The sequence below is a fragment of the Hyperoodon ampullatus genome (assembly GCF_949752795.1).
Source record: "Hyperoodon ampullatus genome assembly, chromosome: X".
Lineage (NCBI taxonomy): Eukaryota > Metazoa > Chordata > Mammalia > Artiodactyla > Ziphiidae > Hyperoodon > Hyperoodon ampullatus.
Genome location: NC_136913.1, coordinates 94,892,015 through 94,909,398, shown reverse-complemented (window position 1 = coordinate 94,909,398; position 17,384 = coordinate 94,892,015). Strand labels below are relative to the sequence as shown.

Genomic DNA, 17,384 nt, shown 5'->3' with positions numbered 1-17,384 from the left:
GTTAGCACTTATATACTTCCTTACCCTCCTTCAGACCCTCAATATAGTTATGTCACAATTTTTAGTTAAATTCATATTTTGTGTTTTTAACATTATACCTGTCTAAATATCATTCATAGATGATCCATGTGGTATACTATGGTAATAATTCATTTCAAGTATAACTTTTGATTTTTACTGGAGTTAATAATTGCTTTATTTTTTAATTTGTTTACCTTAATTTGGGTTTCTAAGTCTTTCTGTACTGTCTCATAAAGCTGTAGAATCCTCTCAAAACAATTTTATACACAGTAAAATCTGTTAAATCCCTTATCAATTTCATTTTTTTTTCCTGTCCTCCTATTCCAATCTAAACTTGTTGTTCCCTAAGGCTGCTGTACAGCTGTTATGGTAGGATCTGTCTTTTCATCACCCTGGAAATTCGCTTTCTCTTTCTTCTGTGCCGGATTCACTATTCATGACTCTCATGACTCCCATTTTCTTGTTTACTCTCTCATTTTCGTTGAGCGCATCCTTTAGTAGCTTCTGAGAAAGGTATACAGGAGGTAAACTTTTGAAATTTTGCACTGAGAGTCTTTATTCTAGCTTCATTATTGATTGATAGTTTGATTAAATATGTAAATCTAGGTTAAAAATTATTTTCTATTAGCACTTTGAAGACATGGCACATTGTCTTCTTATTTCCACCGTAGGTGTTGAGAACTCCAAAGTCATTCTTATTCCTGATCCTTTGAAACAACCTGTTTTCACTCCTCCTTATCTCCCCCGGAAACTTTTAAGGTTAACTCTTTATTCCTGAAGTAATGAAATTTCATGATTATGTCTGGGTCTTTGACATGTACTATGCTGTATATTTGGTGGGATGTTTCAATCTAGAAGCTCATTCTGCCTAGAAAATTTTCTTATGTTATTTTTTTATAATTTCCTCAACAACATTGTCTTTGCTCTTTCTGAAAATATTATTAGTTGGATATAAGATTGCCTGGGTTGATTTTTTAATTGTATTATTAGTTCTCTTGTATCACCCATATCTTTGTTTTTAGCTTTTCTTCCTTGAAGAATTCCTCAATTTTGTGTTCTGACTCTTTTACTGATTAAAAAATTTTTTTTGCTATCATACTTTTAAGTTCCAAGAATTGATTCTAGTTGTTTGATTATTCTATTTTTATAGCATCCTGGTTTTGAATCTGGTATTTTCTCATATTTCTCTGAAGATATTCATTATCATTTCTTTGAAGTTTTCTTCTGCTCTTTGCGTTTTCCTCAGTTCCTAATTTTTCATGCTTCTTTGTTTTGGTCTTTCTATTTAATCTTGGAAGCTTTCCTTAAATGTCTGATGATCCTGGCTATCTGTATGTTTTTAAGTGTGAAGCTTTAAAAGGAGGATTTGAAGGTGTATGTACATGGTGGTTATGTTGACCTGTAGGCTTCAGTATAGGGCAATTGGCTTGCCAGCTGTTGGTTTTTTTTCTTTTTCCCAATACCTGTAGATCTTGCCTCTTGAGCTAGTCACTTTCTTCAGAGAAGAATGTTTCAATCTCCTTCCTGGGAGTTGTAATCCTGGTTGTCACTATTCTAGGAGCCATGCTGGGGGGAGTAGACTGGGATTCTCATTATTAAGTATGAAGACTTTAACTTCATCACTCTTTTAGTATGGCCCACCTCACTCTCACTGTCATTTGGGTCAAGTGTCCCAGCTCTGGAGCTGCTCTGAATCAGTTTAACCTGTTTCCTGCAGAGATCTGGTTCTCCTTCGTAGAAGTGGGATGGCAGAAGTCTAACTGCTCCTTACACAGACATTCAAAGCTATCCCTCTTTTCGTGCTCTGCCTAACCTCCACTTCTGTACACAGTGCCTCTAATTCCTAAGCCTTTCCAGGATTCACAGGGAGCAAATCTGCTTGTTGCTTACCAATATTCCCCTCTTCAGATACTTAGATTTAATCACCCTCCACTCTGCTAAATCAGTTACCACTCCTGTAGCAGCTTTCTATCTTCATATTCTGTGTCAAGATTATACTTGTCTTCTAGTGCCATTAGATATGGTGGTTTATTGTTTCTGTTTCTTGTTCTCCTTGTTGTTTGGGAGTGATGTTTGAGAGGAGGAAGAGAGTGAAGGAAAAGAATCTTGATTTTGCTATCTTTAACTGGGAAGTCATGAAAGGAAAAAAAGAAGTTACAAAAGGTATATATGATATTCTTTTATTGGTGGGTTTAATGACAGTCCATGAATTAACTTAGCATTTATTTATTAAACTCAGATATAACATGGTAGTTAAGAGCATGGGCTCTGAAGGCAGACCGCTGTAAACTTACTTAAGCTCTGTGTATCTTCTTTTCATTATTTTTAGATTGGGAATAATAATAGTACCTACCTCATAGACTTGTTGTGAGGATTAAATAAGTTAATACACATAAAGAGCTTGCCTGGCACCTAATGATTCCTCAATAAATGTTTTTCATTATTATTGTTAATGTTGTTATTTTTATTATTATGATGGCCTTGGCACTCTGCTGGTGATATAATGGAAAACAAAATAGAAGCAAGATCTTTCCTCCAGTGAAGGGGAACAGTTTTACCATTTCAGGGTGCTAAGGACACTGGGTCCAAAACTGGCACTCTATTACATATTTGTGACAAATTCAAGACTGAGACAAGGGTCTTGAACACTAACTTCCATGATGACATTACCAGAGCCCTGTGTTCCTCTTCTTAAATGCAAACAATAGCAGCTATCGTGTAGTCAGTGATTATTCTGCACCAGGTAGTTTACATAAATGATTCCAATGAATCCTCAGACCAAGCCTACAAATTAGGTATTATCAACTCCATTTTATGGATGATGAAACTGAGGCTCAAGGTAACTTGTCCAAGGTCATACAGCTGGCAAGTGGCAGAGCTGGGATTCCAACCCAAGTCTACTACCTGAAGTAATACAACCTGACCATTTAACCACACATTAACCTTTAAACAAAATTACATCGTGTCCCATGTCTAGTGCTTTACTCAAAGTAACATTGCTAAGTGACTACTACTTTGATTTGAATGGGTATTTGATTTGAATGGATTGTTTTCCTCTGATATAGGAGGTGATAGGGCTTTATGAGGACCTGTGAAAAGAGAAAAATAAACCAGAATGGAGAGATTGGGGGGGTGGGACATCAGTGAAAAACTTCCTAATTTGGTCTCAGCATGATTGGGCAAGGATTATCACTTTGTACCTTTATATTTTGGCACCAAAAGACTTCTGAAATAAGGTTTTAGTTCCTGCATTCTTCTCTTTCACTGTATTCCCAATGCTTGTTTTCAATGAAATTCTATTGGCTACAAATGCATATTGCTAGAACATACATTTTGGATATTTTTTTCCAAATGTGGCCTTATTTGGCTAAGCAAAATAAATCCTCTGGATTTCTCAGCCAGCCCGGGGGACCTTAATCTCCTACACCTATTGTTTTCCATTACCATAAATATGGGTGCTTGGCAGGGGGATGCTAGGCCGAAGGCAATGTGCTTAGGACTGGAACATTCCAGGATGGGGCCCACTAGACAGGTTGTCAGAAAAGCTTGCCTGCAGCTCACAGTGGCTACAATTGTCTTTGTACTGCATTCTATATAAAATAAGAGTGTTATCTTCATGAGTATCATATCAAACAAATTAGGCTATTAGACATTTTTTGGCTAAGTCCAAGGGTTGAGATCATGCATTATTGGAGGTACCACCTTTAATAACAAGAAGTCAATTACCCTTTGGCTTCTTGGTCTCTGTATGCACCTGGCTTTTTGTTCAAAGGTGATGTTGCCATTTTGTCCTTCAAGTGGTGCTTTCCAAGCCAGGTGTTTTAATGTACACTTCCAAGGACAAAATTCTTTGGAAACCCGTTTTGTGTCTTTTAAGCATAGTAAATCTGAACTGATGATAGTTAACTTGATGACACCATGAACCATTAAACTGAACAAATTCAAATATCACTGCTCCTGACCCAGACCTTGTTCTCTTGGATACAAGCTCCAAAAAAGCCTAGGGTAGAGCTAGCTAAAGTCACTGAATAACAATGAAAGATAAGTTTCAATTATCATTCATTTATTCACAATTCATTCAGGCTCAGGTCTATAGAGCACTCCAAACCAACAGACTGAGTCATCAGTGGTTTCACCATTCTGGCCTGTGATATAAGAAGGCCATCTACCTGACAGAAGGTCTTGCCAATCCTGTCTTGCTTCTTCTTTTTTTTTTTTTTTTTTACGATACACGGGCCTCTCACTGTTGTGGCCTCTCCCGTTGTGGACCACAGGCTCTGGATGCGCAGGCTCAGCGGCCATGGCTCACGGACCCAGCCGCTCCACGGCATGTGGGATCTTCCTGGACCAGGGCACGAACCCATGTCCCCTGCATCAGCAGGCAGACTCTCAACCACTGCGCCACCAGGGAAGCCCCTGTCTTGCTTCTTTAGGACTATAGTCAGAAGCCAAGACAGAGGGTTGTAAAGAGTGTCCTTACTTTCCTTGTCCCATCCTCTATCTCTTTTTCTCATTATTTGCAGCAGTTGCAACTACAGAGCTTTTGTTACCAATGCTAACAGAGTATGCCTTTGGCTTATGGGAAGGGGCAATTACCATTGCTGAAAGGCACAGCAGGTAAAATGGCAACACAAACCAGCTAGAACACAAATCTAAGGCCTCACAGCAAGAGTGGGGCATAGTGACAGCCCCTCTTTTGTACCCAAATGCTGTTGCTACAGCTATGTTCTTTCCTAGCTTCAAGTCCCCCTACCATACTTTTGTGGCTCTGCGTGCATGCACGCATGCGCACTCATGTGTGTGTGTATGTACACGTGTGTGTGTGGTATGTGGTGGAGGCTGGAGAATCCTGAAGAACAAGCTTCAGGTTTCATTCATCTTGGGGAGTTGCTGTCAGTCAGCTCTAACAGGGGTCAATCCGAGAGCACCAAGGGCAGCATAGGCTGGCCAGCTGAAAACTCTGTGTGATGGGTCAGCTCAGAGGTGAGGATGATGTTTTTAAGAGTTTTAATCTTTGCTTTTTGTTGTAGGTTAGATGCAGTCCCTTTCCCAGAAGGCTCTGTGCCTTTCAAAACAGAATACTAGCATTCTCCCTGCTCTCAGGGTCTTGCTGCCCTGTGGTTTTTTACTCATTTGTTTTACTAGTATTGATTTTATACTCTACCTTGCAGCCTTCACTTATTGTCATAACCTACCAAAGCCCCAGAAAACAGGCAGACTCTTGCAGCAATCCTAAATACAATTAAATGGATCATCTGAGAATGTCAGGAAGGGGAGTTAGTAAAAAACCCCTGAAGGGACCTCAGTGTGTGCTAGGCAACTAAGTGTGGATGCCTTGGTGGCAGCACATGTCATCCATTCACCATGCCTATATCTACAGTGTGTGTTAAAGCAGGGTGGTGAAGGGAGATCATTGGAATAAAACACAGGAGACTGAGATGTTGATTTCTGCTCTGCTATTAGATGCTCTGTTACTGGGGCAAGGTCTTTGGCCTGAACAACTGGAAGAATGGAGTAGCTTTTAACAAAAATGGGAAAGACTCATAAATGGAGCATGAAGATTTGGGGTAAAGATCAGGAGTTTGGTTCTGGGTACACTGAAACTTAATATTTAAGTAGAGATACCAAGTAAGCAGTTGACTATATGACTCTGGAATTTAGGAAACAGGTCATAACTGGAAGTGTAAACCTGACATTTATGGCATAGAGTGGTATTTAAAGCCATGAGAGCAGAAGAGATCACCAAGGGAGTGAGTGTAGATAGAGAGGAGGACCAAGGGCTGAGCTGTATGGCACGCCAATGTTAAAAGATCAGAGAAATTAAGAAGAAACTATAAACAAACCAAACAAAAAAGTCTGCAAGCTCAATTTGGTCCCTGGAATAGATCAAGATTTAGGAAGTTTCACAGGAGTTTAGACTAGAGGAGACCACAGAGAACATCTATTTCAATCAAGAATGCTAAAATAAACTAAGAACCAAGAGACTTGGGTTCTAGTCCTGATTTTATGCCTAGGTGAGTGACCATGACCACTGCAGGACATCTGATCCTGTCCCAAATATCCATAAGACATTTGGTCCACACCAAAAAGTCCTTGATATTTGGTCTTGACCAAAACGTCCATCAACATTTGGTCCATAAGACATTTGGTCCATGCCAAAAGTTCCTTGATATTTGGTCCTCTCCAAAACCATTTGGCATGGACCAAATATGCTCATGGACATTTTGGGTAGGACCAAATTTCCAGGACCTTTTGGTGTGGACCAAATGTCTTATGGACATTTTGGATAAGACTAAATCTGACCAAATCTCAAGGACATTTTGGCATGGACCAAAATCTTATGACTATTTTGGACAGGACCAAGTGTTTGCTAATCGACCTTGACAAATCACTTAACTTCTTTGGGTCTCTCTTTCATATCTAGGAAGTAAGATAGCTAGACCAGATGACTCCCAAGGTTTAGACATTCATGATTCTCTATCCTCATTTTAGAGAGGAAGAAACTGAAGTCCAGAGAGAGGGAATAAGTAACTCACCCAACATACTGGCATTAGGAAAAGACCCCAGGCCAGTGTGTCTTCTTCTATACTGTTGGTCTTGAACCCTGTATGAATATTAGAATCCCTGGGGAGCTTTTCATAATACTGATTACTGGGTTCCTAACCTAAAGTGTCTCATTTTGTTGGCTGGGTTGTGTTTGGCATTAGTATTTCTGACATTCCTCAGGTAATTCTAATGTGAAGCCAGGGTTGAAAACCCTCTGCTCTACATTTACAAGGCATGGCAGTGTTTTGCTAGCTGCTACACCACTCTGCATCTTGACTTGTATTTCTAACACAGAAAATGTTTCACTCAATTTTAAACCCTTTTATTCAGATGCAGATTGTTACAGGAGAATAGCTTTCTAGACCTTGTGAAACCAAAGTAACAAGTATCAGCTTTCCCTGAAGCTCAGTAAAATGGCATGACCATAGCTTTCTTGAACTCCATCCTAGAAGTGAAATGTTCTGAAAAGCCACGAAGCCATGGCCAGTGTGGAAGGAAGCATGGAGGGATCATTTGCTCTTCTTCCCCACCTTTTTGGAAAAAGGATACAAGGTTTGTTCCAAAAATAAACTTACCAGGTTAATGAGCAGAGTATCAGACACAGGACACAAATGCTGTTGCTTTTACCATATTTATATGAGAGGAAGAGTCATGCTGTCCATTGTAGCAGCCTTGTTGCTTTACAGTGGCTTCTCACCAAAACTTTGCCACTTTGCACAGCAATAGGATATGTGATTTCTTGATTAAAACCTACTTTCTCCATACACAACAACATTTGGCTCTGTATTTGTGGGTGTGTGTGTCAGTGTGCATGTCTGCATGTGTATGAGTTGGGGTATATGTTTAAAACTGTATTCTAGTGTTCACTTTCTCTGGGGAGCATGTGTCTAGGAGAACAGCCATTTTGAACTTGTTCACTTTCTCTGGGAAGCACGTGTCTAGGAGAATAGCCATTCTGAACTAAGTCGGGACAGACCTGGACTGTGGAGGCACATTATTTATAGTCTTACCACATACACCCACCACTCTAGTAGTGCCAACCAAATGATTTTACCGGGCTTCCCTGGTGGTGCAGTGGTTGAGAGTCCGCCTGCCGATGCAGGGGACATGGGTTCGTGCCCTGGTCCGCGAAGATCCCACATGCCACAGAGCAGCTGGGCCCGTGAGCCGTGGACGCTGAGCCTGCGTGTCCGGAGCCTGTTGCTCCGCAACGGGAGAGGCCACAACAGTGAGAGGCCCGCATACCGCATGATTTTACCCTGCATAATGCCCTAGTAATTGACCTGGTCAATTTCCTTTGTGTGCCTCTTGTCTATTTCATACTATTTTTTTTTAGTGCCCGTTATAACTCTAAATCACTATCTTAGTTTAGGAGAATAAAAATATATTGTGTATGACTTGATTTGCTCATAAAATTGTCATATTTGATATATTTAAAGATGTGAAGGCCTGGGGGAGAAAAACAGAAAAATTCAGGGGAGAAACCAAGCAAGTCCTGAGAAACAATTGTTTTTTTTTTCCCCCCCCTCTGGGTCTTCATAGCTCACCTCCACTCAGACATGCAGCCCTTAATAATGAACACAGGCTTGGAATACACTCTGAGATTGCTCTAGGGTGACTAGGGCTCAAGATAATTGTAATTTTTAAAAATAGGTTTCACCGTTGTTTGGAACCATCTACAATTCAATTTACTTTATCGCACAAGCCATGAATAATGCTATGAAAGAAAATGGACGGGCTAGTGCTGCCAGCCTGGTTCAGCATTCCAGAAACATGCAGTTCTATGGATTCAACCAGTTGATAAGGACAGATTCAAATGGAAATGGAATTTCAGAATATGTAATCCTGGACACCAACTGGAAAGAATGGGAACTCCACAGTACTTACACTGTGGACATGGAAACAGAGCTCCTACGATTCAGAGAAACCCCAATTCACTTCCCTGGTGGCAGGCCCCCTCAAGCAGATGCAAAATGCTGGTTTGCAGAAGGGAAGATCTGCCAAGGAGGTAAGGAATGGAAAATCAATGGTAGTCAATTTGGCTCAGCTTGGGTTACAGGGAACCTCTTTAGGAGAAGGCATATTTTAATATTGGGACACTCATAGAATCAATCATTTGCATTTAGGTGACATAAACATCTTGGCACTCTACATAGTTAATTTAAAATAATAAAGACAATGATATTTGATTTGCAGCCTTGAATAACCATCCACAATTTAAAAGCCCCCCCCCCACCTGTTTTTAAAAGGATCCCACTCCCAAAGAGGTTTTTCTAATAAGAGGAAGGCATGATGCTTTTTCTTGGTCTTTTGTAGGCTGCGATCTGTGACTGTTCCCCCTGCTAGAAAATTCACCTGTCCTTCCCTTGATGTATCCAAATCCTTTCAATCAGGTTCCACCACAGAAATACCATTTTCCACCCTCTCCTCTCTGAACTCCTGTTGAACTAAAAGTCTGTACCTCACAGCTTAGCACAAAATTGCTTTTCAGTTGTTTCTTGTGTATTGATTGTGTCTCTTCCTCCCAAATGGACTGCTCCTTGAGGGCAGGGACCAGAGCTAATAATTCTTATACCCTCCAACCACCCAACACAGTTGTCATCCCATGAATACTTGCATTTGATTGACTGATGGAACTCCTCTAGTTTGTGAAAGAGGGGAAACTCCATCCAATCTCTGAGAGCCAGAGGGGAAATTTGGAAGGATCTATACTATTCCTATGCAAGTGTACCCCACACCCTTCTAAAACCAAATGCATCTATTTGAAATAGACTTCAACTTCTATTTTGTTTTAGCATGACATACCCACCTACCTCTTTACTTGCCTCATCATATATTTCCCTCTGAAATCTTAGTAATCTATCCAGATACCTAGATTTTACAGAGGACAATTTACATCCTAGTGAAAACATTAATTATCAAAAACAGACTTACCCCTGAAGGACAAGTGTTACGTTTTTCATCTATAACGCACGAGGTCTATGGCCTCAGGTGAACTAAAAAGGTCTTTTATTTTATGAAGCCAACATAATACCCTTCACAGGTGAGCTAACATATTTATTCTCAAGAACTCTATTGCTGTCCAACTTAAATTAAAGTACTCAAAGTTTTCCATTCGTGGACTTTTTTTTCTCCAAAGAAACACCCAGGTCAGCCTTAATTCATGTGATTTGTTATTGTCAGAGTGGTGAGTGGTTTTGCTTCAGAACAGTGAAATTGCTTTCTGTGTCCATAAAGTCAACAAGACAGACTGTGCTGGAGAAAAATAGAATTAAGTTAGGTAGATGTAGCTTGATTTTAGAGTCACCAGAAAGCACGAGGAGTCGCTCAGTGGTGCCCTTTATTTACAGCCTCTTTCTGATGCCATTCGTCCTCTTCCTCTTCCTCTCTGCAGGCATAGACACTGCCTTTGCTGTGATGGTCTGCCTTGCCTTGCTTATAGCCCTGCTGTCTATTAATGGATTTGCTTACTTTATAAGGTACATTTTTTTCTTTTTGTATATAAAACACAAGCCCATTATAGCCTTGTTAATATTGATTTCTGGGAAGTCATGTTTCAGTACAATTGCCTCATTACATGACCCACTGATTTTCTTTTTTCCGTAGTGATTTACCATCCCTACTGGCCCCATTTAGAGTGAAGTGTTTTCATGATGCCAAGAATAACTTCCTCAGCTGTGTTGTCAGTGTTGTCGCCTGTGAGTAGATCTGGCTCTCAACACTATCGTGAAATAAGGGAACTAGTACCTTAGGGCCTGCCTACTCTCTAGCTGTGCTCCCTTTTCCACTGGCAGAGTCTCCTATAAGCACTTCCTTCCTCAAATGGTATGGACTGGTAGGTATGGACTGGGATATTTTAACAAATTCCAAGAATTAGGCAGACTTTGGCTAGAATCTAAGATTTAGGAATAATGGTATTAATTCACAGGACTGCAGTGGGGATTAAATAAACTGAAGCAAGTATTGTACCTAGAACAATACCTGACTCACAGTAGGTGCTCAAGAAACAGTAAATCTCATCTCCTTCTCAAGCACGTAGGACTCTCCTGCTGATTGTTGGGAGCCCAGGATCCTCACTTTGACAGTAATCTCTTTTGCCCAGGGTATCATATTCCAGATTTTTACTGTCCTTCTTCCTTGGACAAAAACTATCCTAGCTGATCATCAACATCATCAAGTCCTTATTTATCTCCCTCAGATCATTTAATACATGAGCAACTACTCTGATGAACTAATTCAGGATCAGGGATAAATGGGTGAAGATGGCTTAATATGACACCTCTTTCTTATAATCTTTGCATTTTAGCAGTTGGATCCTCTCCACATTAGGATGATTTGGGAAAAATGAAAAATGAAATCAGCCATACCCCTCCCACTTTACCCTTTCCACCCTGCAAACCACACCTTTGTTATCTCTTTGTGGGTGGTCCTAACAACAATATGACAAGAACTTGGGAGGGAATGGAGTGGAGCTATTTTGGAAAATTCCAAGAAAAAAAATGTCTAGAGTGTATTAAGTAGCTGCGTAAATTTTTTTTTTTTTTTTTTTTTGCGGTACACGGGCCTCTCACTGTTGTGGCCTCTCCCGTTGCGGAGCACAGGCTCCAGACGCGCAGGCTCAGTGTCCATGGCTCATGGGCCCAGCCGCTCCGCAGCATGTGGGATCTTCCCGGAGTGGGGCACGACTCGTGTCCCCTGCATCGGCAGGTGGACTCTCAACCACTGCGCCACCAGGGAAGCCCCAGTAGCTGTGTAAATTTGGACAAGACACTAAATCTCTCTTGGCCAGAATTTTCTCATTTGTAAAATGAAGGAATTGGATTAGATGATCTTTAAGAGCCCTTCCAGCTCTGATGTTCTAATGAGTCTGCAAAATCCTGGATTGAAACTATAACAGGTGTTACTCTTAGTGTTAGAATGTTAGCATCGCTATGAAAAAACACTATTACCCATCTCCCCAGTATTAGGAACTTGATAAAGCCACACAAAGTAGTAGGTAGCTTATGCATTGTTAAAGCACACTTGATAAAGACAATAGTGTAGTTCAAAGGAAGTTTTTCTTTCAATTTCTATGACTGTGACATATCTCTGCTCAGAACAGAAATTTAATGTCTTTAGCTGCTGCCAAAGAATAAAGTATTTAATTAACATCATGAGATACTTAGTGAAAATAAATGCCCTCAAATCAAAATCTTCCCCCTCTAGGGAGATTTGAAGAGTAATAGGCTCTGGTTCCCCAATGCCAGAAGATGCCATGGCAAGGTGGAAAATGGAGTCACTTAGCTGTTTATTTGTCAGTCCCCCCCACACTCTCCCCCAAATGACTGATCTCACTGGTCTTTCCCATGGAATGGACTGGTTTTTTGGGCTTAGAGTGAGCCTAACCTGCAATTCTCAGGAAGGGAAGGAAAAAAAGAAAAAAAAGTCATGGGGGGGGGGTTGTTTGGATCTTGTGGGCTGAAGGGCAAAGAAGACTGGAGAGGAAAATGATTGGAGAGGAAAATGAGTTTGAGACAATTGGTACTTCAAGTGGTCACAGAAAACTCAGAGATGGGAGAGAGGCACATCATTTCCCAGAGTCACTTGGGCCTTGGTTCTTCAGTTAACAAAGCACAAAAGATGCCCTGTCTCTGATGCCTTCCTCCCTCTCTCTGCCCACCGTGGCTGCAATCAGAAGAGCTGAGCGGCTGATGAGTTTCTGTAATAGATGGTGATTACTTGCAGGAGAGTGGCTCTCTGTTCCTTCCTTTTCTCTGTGTTTTGATTGTTTAAGTTTTTTTTTCTTCAGAAAGAAAGACGTGCAAAGAACCCAACCACCCCAAAACAAAGGATTCTTTGAACTCCTCCTTTCTCCCTACTCTGAACCAGATTGCCTCGCCTTTCTATAAAGCTCTCCCGTGCTCTGTAATACTAATGATGATAATGAAAATAATGAGCTCTTATACTTACATAGTGCTTCGCGCTCTTCGGAGCACTTTCACATATATTATCTCATTTGATTTTCAAAACAACTCTATAATGCGAGTAATGCAAGGACTATTATCTGGCTAGATAGATGAGGACACTGGGGCATGAAGAGGTTAAATTATTTATCCAAGGTAATCTGGCTAATTAATGACAGAATCTGCACTACACCCCAGGTCTCTGGATTGAGAGTCCAGTTTTTTTTCTACTAGAGTGTATTCTGTAGCATGATTATTTTTACAGGTGTGCTTGTTTTAAGACAATTCACTGTGCATATGAAATAGATAAGTTAGGGAGTGATGCTTTACTTTGCCAAAAGATTCATGTGCTCTACCCAAGAATTCACTACAGGGCTCTTTTAATTTTCTCTGCAGGGCAACAGCTCCCACAGTGATAAGGGACATATTTGTTGGCAGACAATTAGAAACACATTAATTGTTTGTTTACAAATCAGTAGAATCACTGAGAAAAACTGTCTGGGTTGCCGGTACTTAAAGCTACAGTGACACTGTAGACTTCTTAGAGCAAGTTGACAAAGCATTTTTCAGTGGTTGTTTTCCCCATTCTGGCTGTCGGCTTTAATACATTCCACAGGGTGACCATTAAGGGGTTATGGAAAAAGTGAAGCCAAACTGTAGCTATCAGAGCCCCCAAGCCAAAACAGAACAAAACAACCACACGGACTAATCCAAGGTTCCCTTCAGGTCCTCAGGTTGCTCAGTTAGCTCAACTGAGGACCCACCTGGCTGTGTGGGTAGACATCATAAACTCCTATGTGTCTAGTAATTGATTTGTAAGAAATAATTGCATTCACCGCAAATTAATGGGCATGTTTGGAGAGAATCAGGTTTAAACTGTGAGACAAGAATCTTTAAACAAGAGACCAATTCAGTCAAAGGAAAAAAATCTCAGTCAGCCCACTTGTTTGGAATCATGTAGACAAAGCAACCAACTGATTGAATTTTTCCACTTTTCAACCTGTTGCTTTGGCAACGTACAGATGCAACTTTGCAAGACAAGTGGTCTTGTGGGCAGAAATCTGGGCCCACAGCCAGACCCCAAGGATTCAAGTCCCAGCTCTGCCTCAGGCTATGGGATCTCACATAATTTTCTTAATTTTGTTTTGTTTCTTTAATGTGTTTTTTGTATTTGTAAAATGGAGATTAATGATCCTTGGCCTTGGTATTATCAGAATATATACTATGGCATATGAGAAAAGGTGTTGAGTTCTTTAAAAGTATTCAGAGGTGGTGTTTTGAATGTACCCTTGATGTGGAATCACTGTTTTATTAGTCTGAGATACCATCCCCATGCAGCACTTTCCCTTTTGATACCTCTTTAAAAACATTTTCACTTTTCTCTTTTGGTCTTTGTAACATTGCAAGTTATGAGGACCAGGCTCGTTCTCTCTCTTTGCTGTGGATACTGTGGTAAACATCTATGTGTGGTTATTCTCTCAATTATCTTGTGTGTGTATATATATATATACACATATATATATATATATTTGTGTGTGTGTGTGTGTGTGTGTGTGTGTGGTACGCGGGCCTCTCACTGTTGTGGCCTCTCCCGTTGTGGAGCACAGGCTCTGGATGCGCAGGCTCAGCGGCCATGGCTCACGGGCCTAGCCGCTCCGCGGCATGTGGGATCTTCCCGGACCGGGGCACGAACCCGTGTCCCCTGCATCGGCAGGCGGACTCTCAACCACTGCGCCACCAGGGAAGCCCTATCTTGTATATTTTTTTAACTTCTATCATAGGGCAAATTTACCCCTGGTTTGCAAAACATTCAGCCCCCTGTGACCTTCTGATTGTATGCTTGTTTCAGACGTCGTATAAATAAAATCCAGTTGATTAAAGGACCCAACAGAATTCTACTGACTTTGGAGGATGTGACGTTTATCAATCCCCACTTTGGCAGTAAGGTAAGGAGCATCCCTTTCTCTTACTGCACGGCCCAAGCTGGCATCCACACGCCACAAATAACTATTGGGCACTTGGCATGTAGCTAGCCTGAACTGAGATGTGCTGTAAGAGTAAAATACACGTTGGACTTAGAAGACAGTATAAATGTAAAATATCTCATTAAAATTTTAAAATATATTAATGACATGTCAAAATGCTAATACTTTAGATATATTGGGTTAAATAAAGTATATTACTAAAATTAACCTCATCTGTTTCTTTTTAGGTTTTTTAATGTGACTACTAGAAAACTTAAAAGTACATATGTGGCTCATGTTACATTTCTATTGGATAGTGCTGTCTTAGTTTTGAGAAAGTGACGCAGCGGACTTTGAGCAATAGTGTAGCTTTGACTTCATATAGCCCTTTTTTGTACATTTGGACTCAACATGTGATTGCTAGTTCCTCAACGGTGGAGGTATATCTTTTTTGTTTTAATGTTAGCTCATAGCACCTGATGTGGTGCTGATAGTGTAATAGGTGCTCTTAAAAGTGGTGAATGAATCAACTAGTGAAAGAAAGTTAAGTGTCACCAGGTGTTCTCTTCTGATTGTGATTGTGTTGTAATTGGCTATTTTCACTGAGTGCCTGCCACTATGTCCTGGCCTTGGGCTAGGCTTTGTAAGAGATGGCATGTAGTCCCTGCCTTCATGGAGATTACAGTCAAGTCAGAGAGACACGTCATACCATACGAGTCAGTAGGTGCCATATTGCACAAAGGACACTAGAAATATGGTAGAACTTAAGAGGAGATAGATCAGTGGAGGAAGTCTTCTCAGAGACCCAGCACCGAATCTAGGTCTTAAAGAAGGTGGGAGAGGATTTGTCTAGGTCCCAGGTCACAAACTGGTAACCACTTTTGTCTGACCTTTATGGTTTTAAAAAAATTGTAGCCAGAATTTTGGAATTGTGAGATTATACATAAAAACCTGGATTTCTGGGTGTTCTTTATAGGTTGGAAGATCTATCAACTTTGGGCATCATTGTGGCAACTGGCTGAAACTCTTCAGTAGTTGCCATTTTGGGAAGAATTTGCAAAAATGATGTCTGCAGTTTGACACAGTTCCCATCACTCTCTATTGTCTTATACTCAACTTATTTCATCAATTTATATTACCTGCCTCGCCCCTATAGGCCTCCTAGGCAGAGAAAAGAGCACAAACAAGAGCTTGGAAAAGAAAATGTGTAGGGAAGAGGGTTTTTTTTTGTTTTTTTGTGGTACGCGGGCCTCTCACTGCTGTGGCCTCTCCCATTGCGGAGCACAGGCTCCGGACACGCAGGCTCATCGGCCGTGGCTCACGGGCCCAGCCGCTCCGTGGCATGTGGGATCTTCCCGGACCGGGGCACGAACCCATGTCCCCTGCATCGGCAGGCAGACTCTCAACCACTGCGCCACCAGGGAAGCCCTAGGGAAGAGTTTTGTCCAATGCAGCTAGTAGTAGGAGACTGTGCCTCTTTGTGCCCAGTATATGTGGTCAAAATAAAGACATTAGTCTTTGCAAATTCTTGTATGGTGGTGGCAGGGTGTAGGGAGAGGATTCCCACACCTCAAATTGTTCTTATGTGCTATTTACTTTTGCTACACCAGCATACCAGATCTGAGAATTAATTATCTCTGTGACAGAACTGATCACTTGCCTAAATGTGACACTAAAAGGTATGCTTTAACTAGTTGGCTGGGTGAGAGTGGATTTACCTGATGATACCCTGTGCATTTGGAATCAAATGAAAAGTTCAGCTGTTTGCTTTAAGTCTCAATTACAACCCTAACTCTTACTTGTTTAAATCACCAGATCCTTTTGTAAGGTTGATATCATGTTCCTGGAAATGTGTTGCTGAATGCCAAAATGATCACTGTGGCTGAAAGCTACATTCTGCCCTTATGCCATCAAAACGTATTGATGTTAGTCTCTATTTTTGAAGCCACCAGAGGACACTGGAACTCAGGTGGTGGAATTTGTCTGGATTTGTCATATTCAATATAACTAGATGTTTTGGGTCTAAAGTGTCAAAACAATAAACATAGCTCAGTTTTGGACTGAATTAGCCTCTCCTTTTTATAGGCCTTGCAGTAGTCCAGTAAATATAAAACCTCTTCCACCTATGCCTTCTCTCTTTCCTACTGAGACACAAAATATATTTGGGTTTCATACCAGTTCTCACAAAATCACCATAAATAGCAGAATAGTACTACCTTCAGATGAGCAAAGTGCCTAAGGTTTTAAAATCTTGTTCATGATAATAGATCTTTTCTTTCACTTGTGCATAAATTCTGACATAAGGTGAGTTAAAAAAAATAGTCATCACCACTTCTCACCATATGAGTGATAAAAATTAATAGCAACAGGGATAGATAGCCTTACAGGGCTTCTTCTTCTTCTTCTTCTTCTTCTTCTTCTTCTTCCTCTTCTTCCTCTTCTTCCTCTTCTTCCTCTTCCTCTTCTCTTCTTCTTCTTCTTCTTTCTTCTTCTTCTTCTTCTTCTTCTTCTTCTTCTTCTTCTTCTTCTTCTTCTTCTTCTTCTTCTTCTTCTTCTTCTTCTTCTTCTTCTTCTTCTTCTTCTTCTTCTTCTTCTTCTTCTTCTTCTTCTTCTTCTTCTTCTTCTCCTCCTCCTCCTCCTTTTTTCTTTGCTACATTGGCCCAGGTGGAAAGGGATGGCATTACCTAGAAGAACATAGCCCTTGGCCTCCAGATCCTTTTTGGCACTTGGCTTGTACCATGGGTTCTGATGGAAGAAGATAAGGGCAGCATATATTTTCCTTAACTGCTGTGTAATCACAAACTTGCAGCTGGCTGTGTCCAATCAGTCAAGAAGCCAAGCCAAGAATTCCATCCAAATGGAATGTCTGAAAGTGTAAACTCTTGGTGAATAAAAATTTAATTCAGTCTAG

General features: G+C 40.7%; 1 protein-coding gene across 1 annotated transcript in view; it reads left to right on the top strand.

The window, feature by feature from the left end:
• Window positions 1–17,384, top strand: part of GUCY2F (guanylate cyclase 2F, retinal) — a gene marked incomplete at both ends in the record, with an annotated part of 80,229 nt that overhangs the window by 13,677 nt on the left and 49,168 nt on the right. Inside the window, 3 exons of the mRNA XM_079728097.1 lie at window positions 8,221–8,575; window positions 9,962–10,046; window positions 14,359–14,455. Coding sequence (XP_079584223.1) covers window positions 8,221–8,575; window positions 9,962–10,046; window positions 14,359–14,455 — 537 coding nt within the window. The remainder of the gene's footprint in view (window positions 1–8,220; window positions 8,576–9,961; window positions 10,047–14,358; window positions 14,456–17,384) is intronic.